At 40.8% G+C, this 17,389-nt stretch overlaps 2 protein-coding genes across 4 annotated transcripts in view; one reads left to right on the top strand and one right to left on the bottom strand.

The window, feature by feature from the left end:
- Positions 1-1,252, bottom strand: part of LOC124291952 — a 213,417-nt gene extending 212,165 nt beyond the window's left edge. Inside the window, exon 1 of one of the 2 annotated variants that reach the window (XM_046729034.1) lies at positions 862-1,252. The gene's annotated coding sequence lies outside the window, so the exon portion shown is untranslated. Of the gene's footprint in view, positions 1-588; positions 742-861 lie in introns of those variants that run through there. The other variant, XM_046729037.1, reaches the window with a different exon arrangement.
- The window catches only part of LOC124291954 (uncharacterized protein C20orf85 homolog), a 36,750-nt gene that overhangs the window by 10,632 nt on the left and 8,729 nt on the right, over positions 1-17,389 (top strand). The window contains exon 1 of one of the 2 annotated variants that reach the window (XM_046729040.1): positions 13,679-13,860. The exons of the other annotated variant lie outside the window; for it this stretch is intronic. Within the exon in view, the coding sequence (XP_046584996.1) occupies positions 13,781-13,860 (80 nt within the window). The 5' untranslated portion in view covers positions 13,679-13,780. Of the gene's footprint in view, positions 1-13,678; positions 13,861-17,389 lie in introns of those variants that run through there. 2 annotated transcript variants of the gene reach the window in all.

The raw sequence follows: 17,389 nt of genomic DNA on the forward strand, positions 1-17,389 counted from the left end.
AATTCACCTGCTGTACACTCTGGGAATTCTCCAATGTTCATGTTGTGATTGCTGCAACAATTTCACGCTGTCAACTATAAGTACAATTGTATACAAAAACTACGTAAGCGAAATAAAATACGCGTGGTCCATACAGATACAAAATACTGACAGATTGGCAAAGTGATGAGGAATGGAATCTAAGGATTTACTCATATATAGGTAAACAAGTGATTTCTTTAAGTGCATGAGCAATGAGCAAAAAATGCATAAAAGTTGGAGTCCAGATATTCGTGCTTGTCAAAACTTCTTTGCATATATGCATGACTACAGAGTGAGAGATGAGAGAGAAGGCGTGAGGAGGAGGATGTGTGTGTGTGTGTGTTAGTGTGTGTGTTGTGTGTCTGTGTCTGTCTGTGTTTGTGTGAAGTGGTGACTGAATTTGACAAAGCAGGAGTGTTAGGTTGTGTTTAGTCGGCGGTACTTACGACACTACATTTAAATTACATGGATACTGTTTGCTCTAATTAGTTATGTACACAGTGAATAATTATAATCGTAAGTTAAACTCTCCATCTTACTGAAAATACAAAAATGATAGAAACTCACAAGACAACCAATCCTTGCACCACCAACACTGAAGTCATAAATTTTCCTCTCCACACTACTGAAGTCAGCTGCACTGTTGTGGGGATGTATTTTCGAATGATGCATATATCTTGTCGTACGCGTGTACATACTGCATGTCATGGCAGCGCATCAAGGATATACCAACTGTCATGCAAGCATGCTTCATGTCAACCCATGACTGCACAACCGTACAACTGTAACGGGGTAAGATATGCATTTGTAAACAATCCAAGAAAACAAACACGCACTTACCAGTCTGTAAATCTTGCTAGGATTCGCGTTGAAACAATCAACACACTGCCGCATTAATTACGCATTGTCCTCAATAACAGGTGACGAGGCAAACACGGTTTGCCGTCACTTGTGAGTGACGTGAACTCCGACATTAGCATGATTTACTATCGCATATCAGGATGAAATAGACACAACGCAACACGTGACTCGGACTTCGCTTTACTTCAAGCCGACCACGCTGGCCAATAGCGTTGCGCTAGCTCCTAACACACTTGCCCTCCGAAGGGAAAAAAAGATGTTTTTCAAGTTACATACACCGATTTTGAAAGAAAATGTTTCCGCGACGATTCTTCAAATTAGAGCGCCGCCCGATATGCATGTTTCTTGATATTTTCTTGTTTGGCTTGGCAGATTGTGCCTCCGCCCACTCGTAAGCTGCGCCGGTTTGACACAGGGTCACGTTGACCTGGGCACAGCAAGGTGAAGGCCGAAATAGCATTTAGACAAGCAGAAGGCATGATAAGTGGGAATGAGGTAATAACGGGATCTCGATCCATATATTAACATTATGCAATTGGTAAAGGGCGGAACTCATGAATATGCATATAATCTAAAAAGGTAGGCGGACATTGCTGTGAAATATACAGATATATATGCAGCGAGGCGCTGAGGTCGAGCACATTGTATTTTCTCATTAGTAAACAACCGAATGTGAAATAATAACAAAATAACACGTGTGCGGTATATTCTATTACTCAAAAAAAATATTTGTATGATATCATTGTCGATAACTGCTAAATGGAATTCACAAACACATATATAATATGTGTCTACTTGAATTATTCATAAATTGGATTGGACATATATTTTAATGCTCATGCAATCATTAATTCATACAATTTTGCTGATCCTAAGCGGTTGATTATTCTCCATTATTCTGCACGTGCAACCTGGTGTCCAGTGTCTCTGTTCATTTTCTTGATAAAATTTCTAAAAAGTTCAGAAATAAGTTCTAAAAAAGGTTCTAAAAAGTGTAGACCCCTACATCAATGGCTGGCTGTATTTAACTCGACCAGTAACGGTCTTCACTAAAGTACTGATTTAATCGACGTTTTACATGATGAATCAGCCAGTCACGTGTGATTTATGTATGTTTCATGGCATCCAATTTTTACGAATGTTGACAAACCCAGTAACATGTGGTCTATCCTCTCAAATATACACAGCTTAGGGTTGCAGTTCGAACAGTTTTACAAAAATGAATTCATGTTTAAGACTATTTTATATCATGAAACTATCTACACACACACAACCCGTTCGTACACACGAAAACACCCGTACACGGTGTATTCCCAGAGTGCCCCCTGTCTGTTACATAACAACCAAATTCAGGCCACTCCGGGACAACTCGTTAAGAAGGTGTGAATATGTGATGTGCGATACATTTTATACAAATATTCTCAATGATAACATTACAAGTGATGAAATTGCCTCAGCCATAAAGAACCTAAAAAGAAAATATCTCCCCTTTATTATCCTCACTTGTCATAAATGATGTGAAATCGTTTCTTTATAGTAAAGGTTGCACAGGAATCAACTTACAACAAATAGATGAAAATAGTATAACAAGCATGATAAGGTTCATACTCCTCTTATATGCAGACGATGCTGTCCTCGTACGTGATACCCTAGTCTGTCTCACAGTACCTGAACCACATTAATTTCCCTACTGCCAAGCCCTCTGTGCAGTGCTAAAGCCCTAAATAAAGCAAGTCTAGATTTCCTCAGGTTCTGAATCTCTGGTCTCCCTAGGGCTCCTTTTCAATATAAATGGGCTTGTTTGTTACTATCAAAATTATATATATTCAGAGACTAAGCCTTAGTCTAGTGATACCCCAAATGATCTACAACTGTCCCTAAATGCTTTCCATGACTATTGTATACATTGGAAGTTGAAAGTTAATCTGTCTAAAACTAAAATAGTTGTCTTTGGAAGTGTTCCTTTTAAAAATAATAGTCCAACACAGTTGGTAATTAAGCTGATTGGATTAAGAGGGGCAAGTGTGGGAACACTTAAGTGTTCAGGGGCCGCTCTGGGAAGGGTCGTTAACAAGGCGTGAAAACTCAGGGGCAACTGTGGGAAGAGCCACTCCGGGCATAAAGCCCCGTACACACGGCAATTCATCCTCACCCGTAACGCTAGCAATATTTTCTTTGAATTTCAATAATTTCTTTCCCGTGGGAAACTGGACAGATCGTCTTAGTATCGCAACAACCCAAAACGTTAAATATTATAATACGTTCAGTAGTAGAAAATCAAGCGATTTTTAAAAATAAAAACCCCTACCCATATACCGTATTCGCAGGTTCCTATGGCAAGCCGTTTTCACATTTATTACTGATATCTTAAATTGTTTTTTAAAGATATCGTGAATAAAAATTGAATTGAGGATATCATAAATTACTTTCTAATATAATTATGTACAATAGGGGTAGGTATTGCAGAGAATTTTCATATTGCGATGCAAAGCATATATTGCCATATGTATTGCGATATATTGCAAGAAGGGTTTTTTAACAAAAAACTACTTAGAATCGAGTTAATGCTTAATTTATAAGCAAAAAACACAACAAAATCACTATGCTTGATTAAGCTTTAATAAAAACTCTTAATCATGACAAAATAAAAATGGAAATAATATTTTCGCACAAATGAAACAAGGAAAAGAACAATTTAACATCAACACAGTGGTTACTAGTTTTAACTAGTTTCTCCATTCTCAAAAAAAAGCCCAGGGATTTTGGACAGCAACTTGACCTGGTCAGGACATATCAGAAATCACTGGTCATTAATGAGCAAATATTTAAGGCAAGACACGGCACCTTAAATTGACATTTTTGCTTCAATATGTCACAATCGAGATTTTGATTTTTCTTGTATATTTAACACATACGCTACAACGCATTGCTTTCGATATAGAGTCTTTATAATTGATATAAACCCCCTACAAACATAATCAGATGTGTGATAACGTTTAAATATGTGTGTAATCCTACCCTGAGAACACCGAACTTTCACCCCCCAGCAGAGGTGAACCCATAATATATTTCCGTTTTGTTTTTCACACAGACAATGATGATGATGGTGATGATCGATGATGATGGTGATGGTGATGATTTTTGTGATAAATGGTGATGTTTGTCGCAATGGTGTGGTGATGATTGTGGTGGTGATGATGATGATTTTGGTAATGGTGTGGTGATGAAGATGTTGATGACTGTGGCAATTGTGGTGGGAATGATCGTGGTGAAAATTACATTTAACTGGATTGTTCGGTTTGAAGTTGTGTTCTTAATTTTTGATTTCGCAATGTTTTGGATCTGAAAATTAAGAACACAATTAGCGTATCGCAATACGTATCGTTTCAGATCACATTAATCTTCTCAATCCAAACCGAAAAAGACAGTTAATAAGAAACATCAAACGTTCTTAAATCAACTCAGTAATCTCCACCCATGCACTAAACATCACCTGCTTACCACATTAATCATCCACATTCAGTCCAAAACCATTAACCACCTTTCCGACCACATTTTTCCTCTAGATCCAGTCACAAAACATCACCCCTTTCGGACTACATCAATCAAATCCCAGTCACAAAACGTCACCCCTTTCGGACAACATTGATAAATTCCCAGTCACAAAACATCACCTCTTTCGGACTACATCAATCAAATCCGTGTCACAAAACATCACCCCTTTCGGACAACATTAATAAAATCCCAGTCACAAAACAGCACCCCTTTCGGACAACATTAATCCAATCCCAGTCACAAAACATCACCCCTTTCGGACAACATTCATCCAAATTCCAGTCACAAAACACCACCCCTTTCGGACAACATTAATCCAAATCCCAGTCACAAAACATCACCCCTTTCGGACAACATTGATAAATTCCCAGTCACAAAACATCACCCCTTTCGGACAACATTAATAAAATCCCAGTCACAAAACATCACCCCTTTCGGACAACATTAATAAAATCCCAGTCACAAAACATCACCCCTTTCGGTCTACATTAATAAAATTCCAGTCACAAAACATCACCCCTTTCGGACAACATTAATAAAATCCCAGTCACAAAACATCACCCCTTTCGGACAACATTAATAAAATCCCAGTCACAAAACATCACCCCTTTCGGACAACATTAATAAAATCCCAGTCACAAAACATCACCCCTTTCGGTCTACATTAATAAAATTCCAGTCACAAAACATCACCCCTTTCGGACAACATTAATAAAATCCCAGTCACAAAACATCACCCCTTTCGGTCTACCCCTTTCGGTCATCACATTAATAAAAAAATTCCAGTCACTTTCGGACCACATTAATAAAACATCACCCCTTTCGGACAACATTAATAAAATTCCAGTCACAAAACATCACCCCTTTCGGACAACATTAATAAAATTCCAGTCACAAAACATCACCCCTTTCCCCATTTCTTTCGGACAACATTAATAAAATCACCCCTCAGTCACAAAACATCACCCCTTTCGGACAACATTAATAAAATCCCAGTCACAAAACATCACCCCTTTCGGTCTACATTAATAAAATTCCAGTCACAAAACATCACAAAAACATCCCCTTTCGGACAACATTAATAAAATCCCAGTCACAAAACATCACCCCTTTCGGTCTACATTAATAAAATTCCAGTCACAAAACATCACCCCTTTCGGACAACATTAATAAAATCCCAGTCACAAAACATCACCCCTGTCGGACAACATTAATAAAATCCCAGTCACAAAACATCACCCCTTTCGGTCTACATTAATAAAATTCCAGTCACAAAACATCACCCCTTTCGGACCACATTAATTACCTCCATCCAACTGAACAACAACACCCCTTACAAACAACAATTCTCTCCACCCAAATGAAGCAACATCACATCGATTTCGGTGACTAAAAATCCTTTTCCTCAATTTATACAATCTATTTTTGGAGCACGTTTTCTAATTACCGGGCTGAAGGCTTTACGATGACGGTAATCCCTCTGCACCCGTATCTGCTTCCCCAGTCAGATGGTGTCACGGAAATAAAACACATCCATAAAATCACATTTTTATGGTCATGGGGTAAAATTAAGTTTGGGGTCATTAAGTCTAACCTGCCATAACTCCTCCGATCATGCAAGGGTGATGTAAGACGATCTATATAGTTTATTAAACAACACTTGTTGCTTGGACTTTTTACTAGAGTATTACAGTCAGTCAGATATCATTAAAACGGTTAAGGTAGTGTTTTTAAACAGTGTAATGTCGGTGAAAACAAACGTGGCACAGAATTGGTGAGATGAAGGAGGTGATAACAGTTGGCGAGAAAATTTAGCTTGCTATATCTGGTTTTGTGGAGGGCTGCGGTGGTAAAATAGGGCTGTCAGTTCGCGTTCAAGGTTGCACCTGCATGTGTGTGCGTGCGTGCATGCGTGCGAGCGTGCATGCGTGCATATTAATCCGAACGAATATTGGTTTAATAGTGACAGCACCTCGAGATACCATGTCGACGTTTAGCATGGATTACACGACTGTTTCCGAGCTCACCAGCCCTTGTTTGTCCCCTTAATGCCGACTGGCCAGGGTAACAACAAGGACCGTAACCGGGGATCGAACCCGGACCGACCATGGTTAGGTGATATTAACATGCCGAATACTGCCAGAACACTGCATTGCTGGAAGGTAAAGTAATAAATACCATCACCATATCGTAAGAGGCGACTAACGGGGATCATGTTCGTTGACTTGGTTGACACGTCATCGTATCAAAATTGCGTAGAACAATGTTCATGATGTTGATCACTGGATTGTCCAGACTCGATTATTTACAGACCGCCACCATATAGCTGGAATATTGCTGAGTGCGGCGTAAAACAACAACCAATCATCACCATGCTATTGTAATGCGTCTTAACATCTTGTGGGAATACACCGATAGTGGTTTTGAAATCGAAACACTATGCAAAGACTTAATCGAAACACCATATCATCATTTAGGACACTACAAATGATACCTGTACTACACTGTGGTTGTGTGTGATAAAGTGAATTACATTTGGTATTAAATGTCCCGCGTCGGCAATGTTAGATTTTACGTTGTACAGAATATATCTCTGGTCAATAACGTCAGGTTATAAATGAAACGGGAAATATCTCGAGTTATTGACGTCAGGTTTAAAAATTAACACACAATATCTGAAGATAATAACTTAGTTCAAATTTTTAATTGACCAGACAGTATCTTTATTCAATAACTCCCAGACAGTAAATAGTCAATAAAGGTTGTTTTTAATTGTACGATGTCTCGATTCAGTAATGTCATTTTTTCGACAGTTGAACAAATAGTGCGGGTGCTTTTCTTCAGTTTGATTCTAACAAATGTGTTGGTTATGCATTTCCTTACTACACATGTGTACTCCATATATCGAGACTTCTTTTAACTGGAAACCCTCTCTAACTGGACGTTTAAGTTCATCCCGGTCGAGGCAAAATCCTTCATTATATATCATTATTTAACCTATAATAACTGGACATATTATGGGGACGGTGGGGTAGCCCAGTGGTTAAAGCTCGTCACGTCGAAGACCCAGGTTCGATTCCTCACATTGGTACATTGTGTAAAGCCCATTTCTGGTGTCCCCAGCCTTGATATTGCTGGAATATTGCTAAAAGCGGCGTAAAACCATACTCACTCACTCACTGGACACATCACATAACTGGGGTTATTTATCTGTAACTCGCTTTTTGTATATATAAGTCGACTGTACATGCATATTACGCTATTATGTTACACGAAATACAGATCGTGCATTAGCTGTTTGTATAATTAAACCATAAATATTTGAAACTCCTAAACAACAGCTGTTACAATACCTAGCCCTGAATATGTATACTGTGGCCGCGTTTACACACAGCTTCGGTTCGTTTCACCCCAACTCAACCAAACACATCCACATGCACTGGCGCTCAATTCGTCACGTAACACCACATTCTCGTGGTTTAGATTAAGTTTTTAAGCATTTTAATGCGAGGAAATTTACCGGAAAAATTTCAGTTTCACAATCAATTTTGTTATAAAAATTATATTCTATTAATTTGATTTATGCCGTGTTTATTCGTTCATCATTTGTATACAGGAAGTTTGGTGTAGATGATATTTCTGTATATTTCGATGTAAAACTTTAATATGTTGTAGGTTCAATTATTTGGATCCCCATTTTTGGTGATATTTCCGTCGAGATATTGCTGAAATATCGCAAAATAAGATTTAAAACAGAACTGAAAAACTTGCATGCCTGAAGGCAGTGACAGAAAAATAATGTCTCTTGATCTTAGCACGGAACCTTAATATAGCTATTAAAACGCTTCATGCAATATTTTTATGCAGTGCCAAGACGGTCTGTTTTCATTTAACCATACGCAATCTTAAAGAAGTGTTCCTGAGGTCACGGTGACATCACATGACACAGTCTGATAACACGCTGTAAGACGTTTATACCAGGAACCCTGTCCCCTCACCTCGAACTCTGTGACCCACTGAGACGATTTCATACCGTATCTTCAAATTGTCCCGTCCGGTGAATGACCGCACTGACTAATTAATTTGCACTTTGAGCAACACCATTTTAAGCAAGCTTCAGCGTTTTAATTGCGGAACGTAATCCGTATTTTGCCTTGTGAAAAATATAGAGGCAATGTTTGGAGAAATAAGAGCACCATAACATTTAGGAGTAAACGTCTAGGTGCTGTACTAACGTCTTGAATGTTAGTGAGGTGCATACTATAAAAAAATCGATTGCTTTTTTCATGCTTATCTGTTAAAATAAAAGTATGGTCTCTAGAATGTGTAATGCGTGTGCACTGGAGGCTCGGGGCATCAGTGAGGGCTGGGGTAGGGTGAGGTTGGGGTAGTGGCGGAGGGCGATGTGGGAAGTGAACCGCCTTCAGACACGTGCTTTCCGGCCTCCTGACTTTGCTCACACTAAGACTCTTACGCACGCACGCACGCACGCACGCATGCACGCACGTGCGCATGCAAGCATGCACGCCACAAAGCGTTTTCCAAGTTTCTGGTTCCGCCTCTGGGTGAGTCATTCATGATGTATGGGTATTTCCTCAGACTATCAAAAACTCGAAAGCATGTCCAATATTTCGAGGAAGTCGTTGATTGACAACCACTCACGAACTCTAACTTTCGGGCTCTTTAATCGATATCTGATATTCAATATGGTATCAATACTTTCAACCATCGAACGAAAGAGTTGAGATTTAAGAAGTTTCATTAGAAGATATGCTTGCTAAACGGAAGGGGTACCGAGGAAGCCATAGCCATGGGAATCGTCATAGTTTCATGCTAAACTTGATTACTTAAAATGACTGCAACGCAACTGCTAGAGGCTTCGTATAGCTACATATATACCTATATAAACCATAAGGGAACACATGAAAGTACACGTTCCTTTATATATTTCCAGAATTTCACGCACTGTGCAATACATAGCTTGTGAAGAAACCTTGGAAAATAATAAAGTAACGCTTGTACTTTCATGTGTTCCGTTAATCTTTTCCATGAGTATATATAAGACGACTGATTTTCCACTTGAGGTTCGGATCGGGGTACTATGGCACACCAGACGCACGGTCGGGTACTATGGCTCACAGGATGCACGATCTGGTTACTCTGATACATGGGATGCACGATCGGAATACCAGAATACACGGGGTGCGCGATCAGGGCACTGTTATACATGAGGTGCACGATCGGGTACTATATGACACACGAAATGCACGATCGGGGTACTATGACACATGAGGTGCACGATCGGGGTACTGTGATACATGGGATGCACGATCGGGTACTGTGATACATGAAATGCACGATCGGGGTACTGTGATACATGAGGTGCACGATCGGGTACTATGACACACGAGGTGCACGATCGAGGTACTGTAATACATGGGATGCATGATCGGGTACTATGATACATGGGATGCACGATCGGGGTACTATGATATATGGGATGCATGATCGGGGTATTATGACACACGAAATGCACGATCGGGGTACTATGACACACGAAATCCATGATCGGGGTACTATGACACACGAAATGCACGATCGGGGTACTATGACACACGAAATCAAATGATCAGGGTACTATGACACGAAATGCACGATCGGGGTAGTATGATACATAGGATGCACGATATGGGTACTATGATACGATATGCACGATCGAGGTACTATGATATACTATATGCACGATCAGGGTACTGTGATAAACATACATGGGATGCACGATCGGGGTACTGTGAAAAGATATGCACGATTGGGGCACTATGACATGAAACACGATCGGGGTACTATGACACATGAGATGCACCATTGGGGTACTATACAAGCATGCATGTATGTATATACATTTGTATGTATGTATGTATGTATGTATGTATGTATGTATGTATGTATGTATGTATGTATGTATGTATGTATGTATGTATGTATGTATGTATGTATGTATGTATGTATGTATGTATGTATGTATGTATGTATGTATGTATGTTATGTATGTATGTATGTATGTACCTCTCCTCTCTCTCCTCCCTCCCTCTGTCTCTCTCTCCCTGTCTCTCTCCCTCGCTCCCTCTCTCCCTCTCCTCTCTCCTCCTCCCTCCTCTCCTCTCTCTCTCCCTCCCTCCCCTGTCTCTCTCTCTCCTCTCTCTCCTCCCCTCTCCTCCCCTCTCCCTCCCTCTCCCTCTCCTCTCTCTCCCTCCCTCCTCTCTCTCTCTCCTCCCTCTCTCCTCCTCTCTCCCTCTGTCTCTCTCCCTCCTCTCTTTCTCCCTCCCTCTCTCTCCTGTCTCTCTCTCTCTCTCTCCCTCGCTCTCTCTCTCCCTCTCTCTCTCCTCCTCTCTCTCTCTCTCTCCTCTCCTCCCTCTCTCCCTCTTCTCTCTCTGTCTCTCTCCCCTCTCTCTGTATGGCTGTATGTACATTATGCTGAATGGTCATGACAAGTCAGATATTGGTTTCAAACTCCTTCCTACGCGTAGTCCTCCTCCTCCTCCCGCTTGGAATACATACTCCTTTCATCGGTTTCTTTTGAATCACGTTGAGCTATTTTGAAAAGTAACTGAAAAGTGTGTTCATAAACAAGTTCTGAGAGTTCATCTAATATCTGCTTAGCCCTGACATGGCAAACATTATACATTCATTTGTATGTTCTACTACTCCTGTCAGTTCTCATCGATGTGTTTTTTATACTCGTGATCAGGTCATGAATCATAAGCTATTGAAGTCTCGTTATTGATATCGCCATGTTTATATGCGTAGTTTCAATGGCGGTCAATGCTTCCTAGACAAATTGATTGCTTAATCAGTAGTGATACAAGACCCGAAAGTCTTTGTCAGCGAATTACCGCCGTAAGGTGTCGCTGTGATAAATGTCAGCACGTGCGGGGTGTCGTCTGGTGACGGAGTCAGTGACTCACGGCCGGGTTACATAGTCTACAGTCTGTAGAGGCGAAAACTGAGTCTAACGATGCTGTCTGAATCTTCTCTGATGCAGAAGCATTGCTCTGTTATGGCGGGGATACAAGGACCGGCGATGCTCTCTCCAACACTGACTCACGCCGTAGTAGACACTGCATGCTCTGTGCCGTCTGGCTTGAACCAGTCATGTATATCTCGTCCTTGGAAACGACACACTATGGGGAGCCGTGTAACATCATGACTTTGTTAAGGTTGTTTGGTAAGGCGCGTAAAAAATGTTTCGCATCACCGACCGACCCTAAAGATTAACCCGAATTGTTAGTTTGCTCAATTTAGTTCCAGCTCAACCGTTCAAACCGTTGTTTGAAAATTAAACTCTTAAGCTCAGGGACCCGTTAACCAAAGCGTCGCAGCGCTACGAATGCCGTAAGACTGCGTTAACGTATTGGAATTATGATCACCGCAGCGCTGGGGACGTTTTGTGGGACAGGGTCAAATTATGTATTTACATGTCATATACCCTGAATCTGTTATTTTCTAACACAGGGTATATATATACTTGGTATTTATATAGCTCTATAGTCCATCTCATCTGCATGCATGCTCAAAGCCCGTTGTTTTCCCTCGATCATTCGATGTCAATCTCAACGGCGCATCGCATTTTCAATCTCAATTCCCTGGAGATCATACAACTCGTGCAGCCATTATGCGCACCGAGTTAATGTGGCTTTCCCATCCTTACGAGGTACCCATTCACAGCTGGGTGGACTGGGACACACAGTCACAGTACTTTGTCCAAGTTTACTGCTTAGGTGTTTGCACGTATTCACGTGGTCACCCTCTGGTCATTAACCAACGGATTCGTGGGTTCTTTTAAGTGCACAGGGTTGTGTACTGTACACCAGGGGTTGTGACAACACTGAAAGAGTCTGCACACAAAGTTGACTCCAAGGTTTTCACACCCGGTCACAGGTGGGCTCGATCTCGGCAAGTTACAACTCACTGGATCACTAGTCTGGCGCCTTAGACAGCTCGCCCCCCACGCCCCATACTCTATATCTATATCATTGAAATTCACCAAAGCCATTCTAAATAATACATTTGTTTCAGCGATCATTGTTTTCTTGTGGTATGTTGTCAGTGAGTTTAAGCCATTTTAGCAATAGTCCAGCAATATCATTGTGGGCAACACCAGAAATGGGCTTCACATATTGTACCCATGTGGGGAATCGATCCGGGTCCTTCGGCGTGACGAGCGAACGCTTTAACCACTGGGCTACCTAGGCCTTAGGTGTCTTGGTAACCGACAGTAAAAGAACATATTTCTGTTGGTTTGTTGTTTAACGCTGCACTCCAGCATGGGGTAATAAATAATCGAGCCAATCCAGTGATCAACATCATGACTATCGATCTAAGCAAATGGTATACGATGACATATGTCAACCAAGTCGGCGAGCCTGACCACCCGATCCTGTTAGTCGCCTGGGTCGCTGAAGACCAATTCTAAAGGGGAAATGGTTAGAACATATTTTTGCACCAGATTCCAATGTTCTTGTGCCTGAATTAACATTCCCATTGTTGCCGTAACCAGAAACTCTAAGACGTGGTCCGTTTGCGTCTGCTAGGTTCTAAATGTTTCGGATTGTTAATTGCCTATTTGGCTTATCCATTCAAACAAGAAACTTCCTCGATTTATACACCAAGTCTTGATTTGCACACCACTTTTTATAATTCAGTTGCGTTTATGTTCTTGGTTCAGTCAGTGTCAGTACTTTAGTGAGGGTGTACAGAACCTATATTTACTAGGAATCCAATATGCATTGCCATTGCTCATAGGGACATTTTGTGCTGGAAACTTGACAAATCGGGCAAATATCACTCGAACCATAATACCTTTCATAACACTATAATACAATATTATTCACGCACCACGTTTACTGTCTCTAGGCGTATGTCAAATACCATTCGTACAGCGCGCGATCACTTAAGCATGTGTCATAGTACAACATAAAAGCCATAGATTAGCCGGCAGTCCAACCCGGACGCTCCCGCTTAGAGTTTAGTCCAGCACACGATACCCCGAATTAAATAAGTGTGTACATTTGCTAGCCTTATCCAAGAGGTGTTCTCGTGCCTGACAACCACACGACCGAGTAAGATAAGCAACGTGAGACTTGTTAGGTCCCCAGGTTAGGGAAAGCAAACCCAACACATAGGCTCAATCAGCTGTTTACCTATCACGGCAGGTGGGTAAGAGCGTCATGTAGCCATGGCAGCACGTGGCAAACCAAACAGGCCAATACGCCATAACTGACTGTGGGTCGGGAAAAGGGATCAGGGTGCCGCAGAGGCCATACCCGGAATTTGACAGTTAAAAATGGCGTCGGGAGCTACTGGGGGTAAACCCGGGGGTAAAGCTTTGGCAAACTGCAACTACGTTGCCCAAGATCAAATCTGGTGAGTAAAATGTCGTCTGCTCGGTCGCCTGTCCGCCATATTGTTTTTCTGATCAATTTCGGTGTTAAGTACAGCCTGACCAAGATTACAGTGATCTCCAAGCGGATTCTTTGAAATACGGCATATCATATTTAATACCATTGATTTTATTCCCTGGGAATAACAAACAAATATCAATGCACCAAAAATACAATAAGAATAATTATTTGACATATTACTTGGTAATTTGAACAAATCATCATCATTTGGTTGAACTATATTAACAATTCCCCATCTGGTGTAAATACAATCACGCATTGTTTAAAAACAGATAATCGATATGATTTGTTATTTAGCTATCGCGTCCACTGATCCGTTTCTACCCCCAGCTGAGGGGAATTATATGTTTAGTTGGGGCATACGTTCCGATGAACACCAACAGCGGCCATTCTGTATTCCTTGTTTCTACAAAGAGGGAACGTGTATCTTAAAAGGATATACGATCACGGCGGGCATGAGTTAACACTGTCTTTCATTCTGTTAAGTCCTCGGTTCTCTCGTGCATGTTTGAAGTATAATTTTGGTTTTTCGTGTTTCAAAGTGCACAATCGTTAATCGGTCAACCATTTCTAATAGTGAATTTAATATAGCATGGGTTACTGATCTCTGCGTTATTTACGACGAAAAGCATTTTCTGTGTTTCACGATCAATCGGTAGCCGATTCATTAATACTCCCAATTTTAAAACAAATTAAACATTATTCTCAGATGGTTGTTCAAATCCAGTTCCGCTAATTTTTAATTACTTTTGTAAAATTAAGCCACAATTTTCATGTTCTCAACATGTTACCCTTTACGATGTGATCATGTTTTGTCCGTCTGAGAAAGAAATGTAAAGGTTTTGTTTTCAATTCTGAAACATTCAATTCCATTTTTATCGACGTGATGTGAACATCACTTTATTGGGCTTCGCTTGTTTGGCACAAGGATATTCACGAACAACTGTTAGCAACATTTACTTCAGTTACTATAGACACATTTAAAACATGGCGACAGACTTTAAATAACACATTGGTTGACGAATCAGCCCTCTATAAACAAATTGTAAGTAAAACGGTAAATGGAAAGCTGTGGAGTTTATGTATGACATTTAGCAGTGATACACATAAAGGACAGAATTCCTGTATATACGCTCCCTGCATCCTAGCTATCATTCACCCGATGAAGGATGAATATACAACGAAAAATGTTGTGTTCTTTATGCTAAGGAAACTGACATCTGTAACGTTACGGAAATCCGTGGGTTTTTTCCATTCCACCGACCAGAGGGAAGAACTTTGTTACCGTTTGGTTAAAACCCCACGAGTGAGTGAGTGAGTACGGTTTCACGCAGCTTTAAGCAATATTCCAGCAATATCATGGCGGGGGACACCAGAAATGGGCTTCATACAGTGTACCCGTGTGGGGAATCGAACCCGAGTTTTCGGCGTGACGAGCGAGCGCTTTAACCACTGGGCTACCCCACCGCCCCATAAAAAACCATGAATATAAGCACATTATATAAAATGTTACAATTTAACATGTGAAAATGCATCTTACAAACGAAATATAAGGATTCCTTATTCCTGCCTACCCTCACTTTCATTCTTTTTCCCCCCCTCATCCTTGAATAAAACCAATCTAAAATTGGATATTTAAAAAGAAATGTAGACCCTCCAGCCAAAATTCTGGGACACAAAACCCACATGTACTTCTGTTCAGAGCGGTCTGGAAAACTAAACTTTCCTTCCATTAATTGAAATGCGACTCGGGATTATTGTTTGAAAATATTCATTCCCATGATAGCATTTGTTGAAAAGTCTACACTGTGGTCGTGCTATTGTATGCAGCGGACAATTATTGTGAAGAAAAAACCGAACACGGGTGGATGATCCGACCTGGAGACGTCCGCACCTCTAGTGAAACCCAGTAACATAATCTGTCATAATCCACGGATAACGCGGAAATGTGTTTGTACAGGGTCACACGGGGTATTAGTAGAACGTATGATGCCGGCTGACGTCACAAACGCAATTGTATTGTGTCTATTGCGTCACTATGAGTAAAGACACAATGTTGAAATGGTTCGATTTTATTATGTGAAAGAAACAGAGTACTGTACCCGTGCCTGCCAGTTGTAATATATATCTTACAATTGGCTGTTTCGAGACGGATAGGGGGCGGTGGGGGTACCCCGCGGTTAAAGCGTTCGCTCGTCACGCTGAAGACCCACATGGGTACAATGTGTTAAGCCCATTTCTGGTGTCACTCACTCACTCAACTCACTCACTCACTCGAAACGGATATGTACGACCAGAGACCTTGCCGCAGTGCACATTGTCCGTTATATGTGTGTAACGCATGCGCAATGTATACCTTTTCGCTCATATTATAAACTTATAAACACAAACACAAACACGCATCCGCTTCTTACGTCCCAACGCTTAATAGACCAGACCCCGTCACAATATGCAAACTCCCATGCCATTGAACACATACACACAATTCACCCTTCTCACATCAATATTGAATTACTCTAAACACACGGGGCGTTTGGATAGCCTAGTGGTTAATGCATTCGCTCGTCACGCCTTAGACCCGGGTTCGATTCCCCACATGGGTACAATGCGTGAAGACAATTTCAGGTGTCCCCCTGATACTACAGTGATATTGCTAAAACGGCGTAAAACTAAACTCACTCACTCTAAACACACACGCAGAGGGCTATTTCCGCGCATATTACATCAGTCGCATATATGAGTGTAGAAATGCACCATTCTAAAAACAAACATGCATCATTTTCATAGTTATTACACGCATTTGACACATTGAAATGACTTTATAACTAATACAGAGACGTGCTGATCTAATCACTGCACAAAACACTCACCTATTTAGACCTTGACATTTGAAATAAAATCTCGAAATATGGCGATAACTAATTAATGAAGATCGATGCATGTGTGCTGATACCTATGGGTGAAACCAAACTCTCCAAAACGCTAGGGATACATTAGGACCATGAGGATCTGTGTGAGAACTGGTCTTCAGTAACCCATGCTTGTAGTAAGAGGTGATTAACGGGAACTACTTCTTCAGTAACTCATGCTTTGTCGTAAGAGACGATTAATGGGATCGGGTGGCCAGGCCAGCTGACTTGGTTGACACATGTAATCGTATTCCAATTGCGTAGATCGATGCTCATGATGTCAATCACTTGATTCTCGGTATTTACGGTCGGAAATCTACTGAGTGCGGCGTTAAACAACAAACAAACAAAAGGAATAAATATAATCACTGAGGTCCGAGACATTTAAACTGACCCCCAATGTGTTAAAAGTAAATTTATTCCCCATACATTTTTCGTTACTTATAAGCAATTTGGTATCATTGCTCGTAATTTAAAATTATCTGACTGGAATTTCCGGTCCATCAATCACTTGATTGTTTGGTTTGTTTACAGTGAATTGTCTGGTTTGTTTACAGTGAATTACAGTTTGTTTACAGTTTG

Source organism: Haliotis rubra, unplaced genomic scaffold (genome assembly GCF_003918875.1).
Source record: "Haliotis rubra isolate DU_JTF1 unplaced genomic scaffold, ASM391887v1 Scf503, whole genome shotgun sequence".
In the NCBI taxonomy this organism is placed as follows: domain Eukaryota; kingdom Metazoa; phylum Mollusca; class Gastropoda; order Lepetellida; family Haliotidae; genus Haliotis; species Haliotis rubra.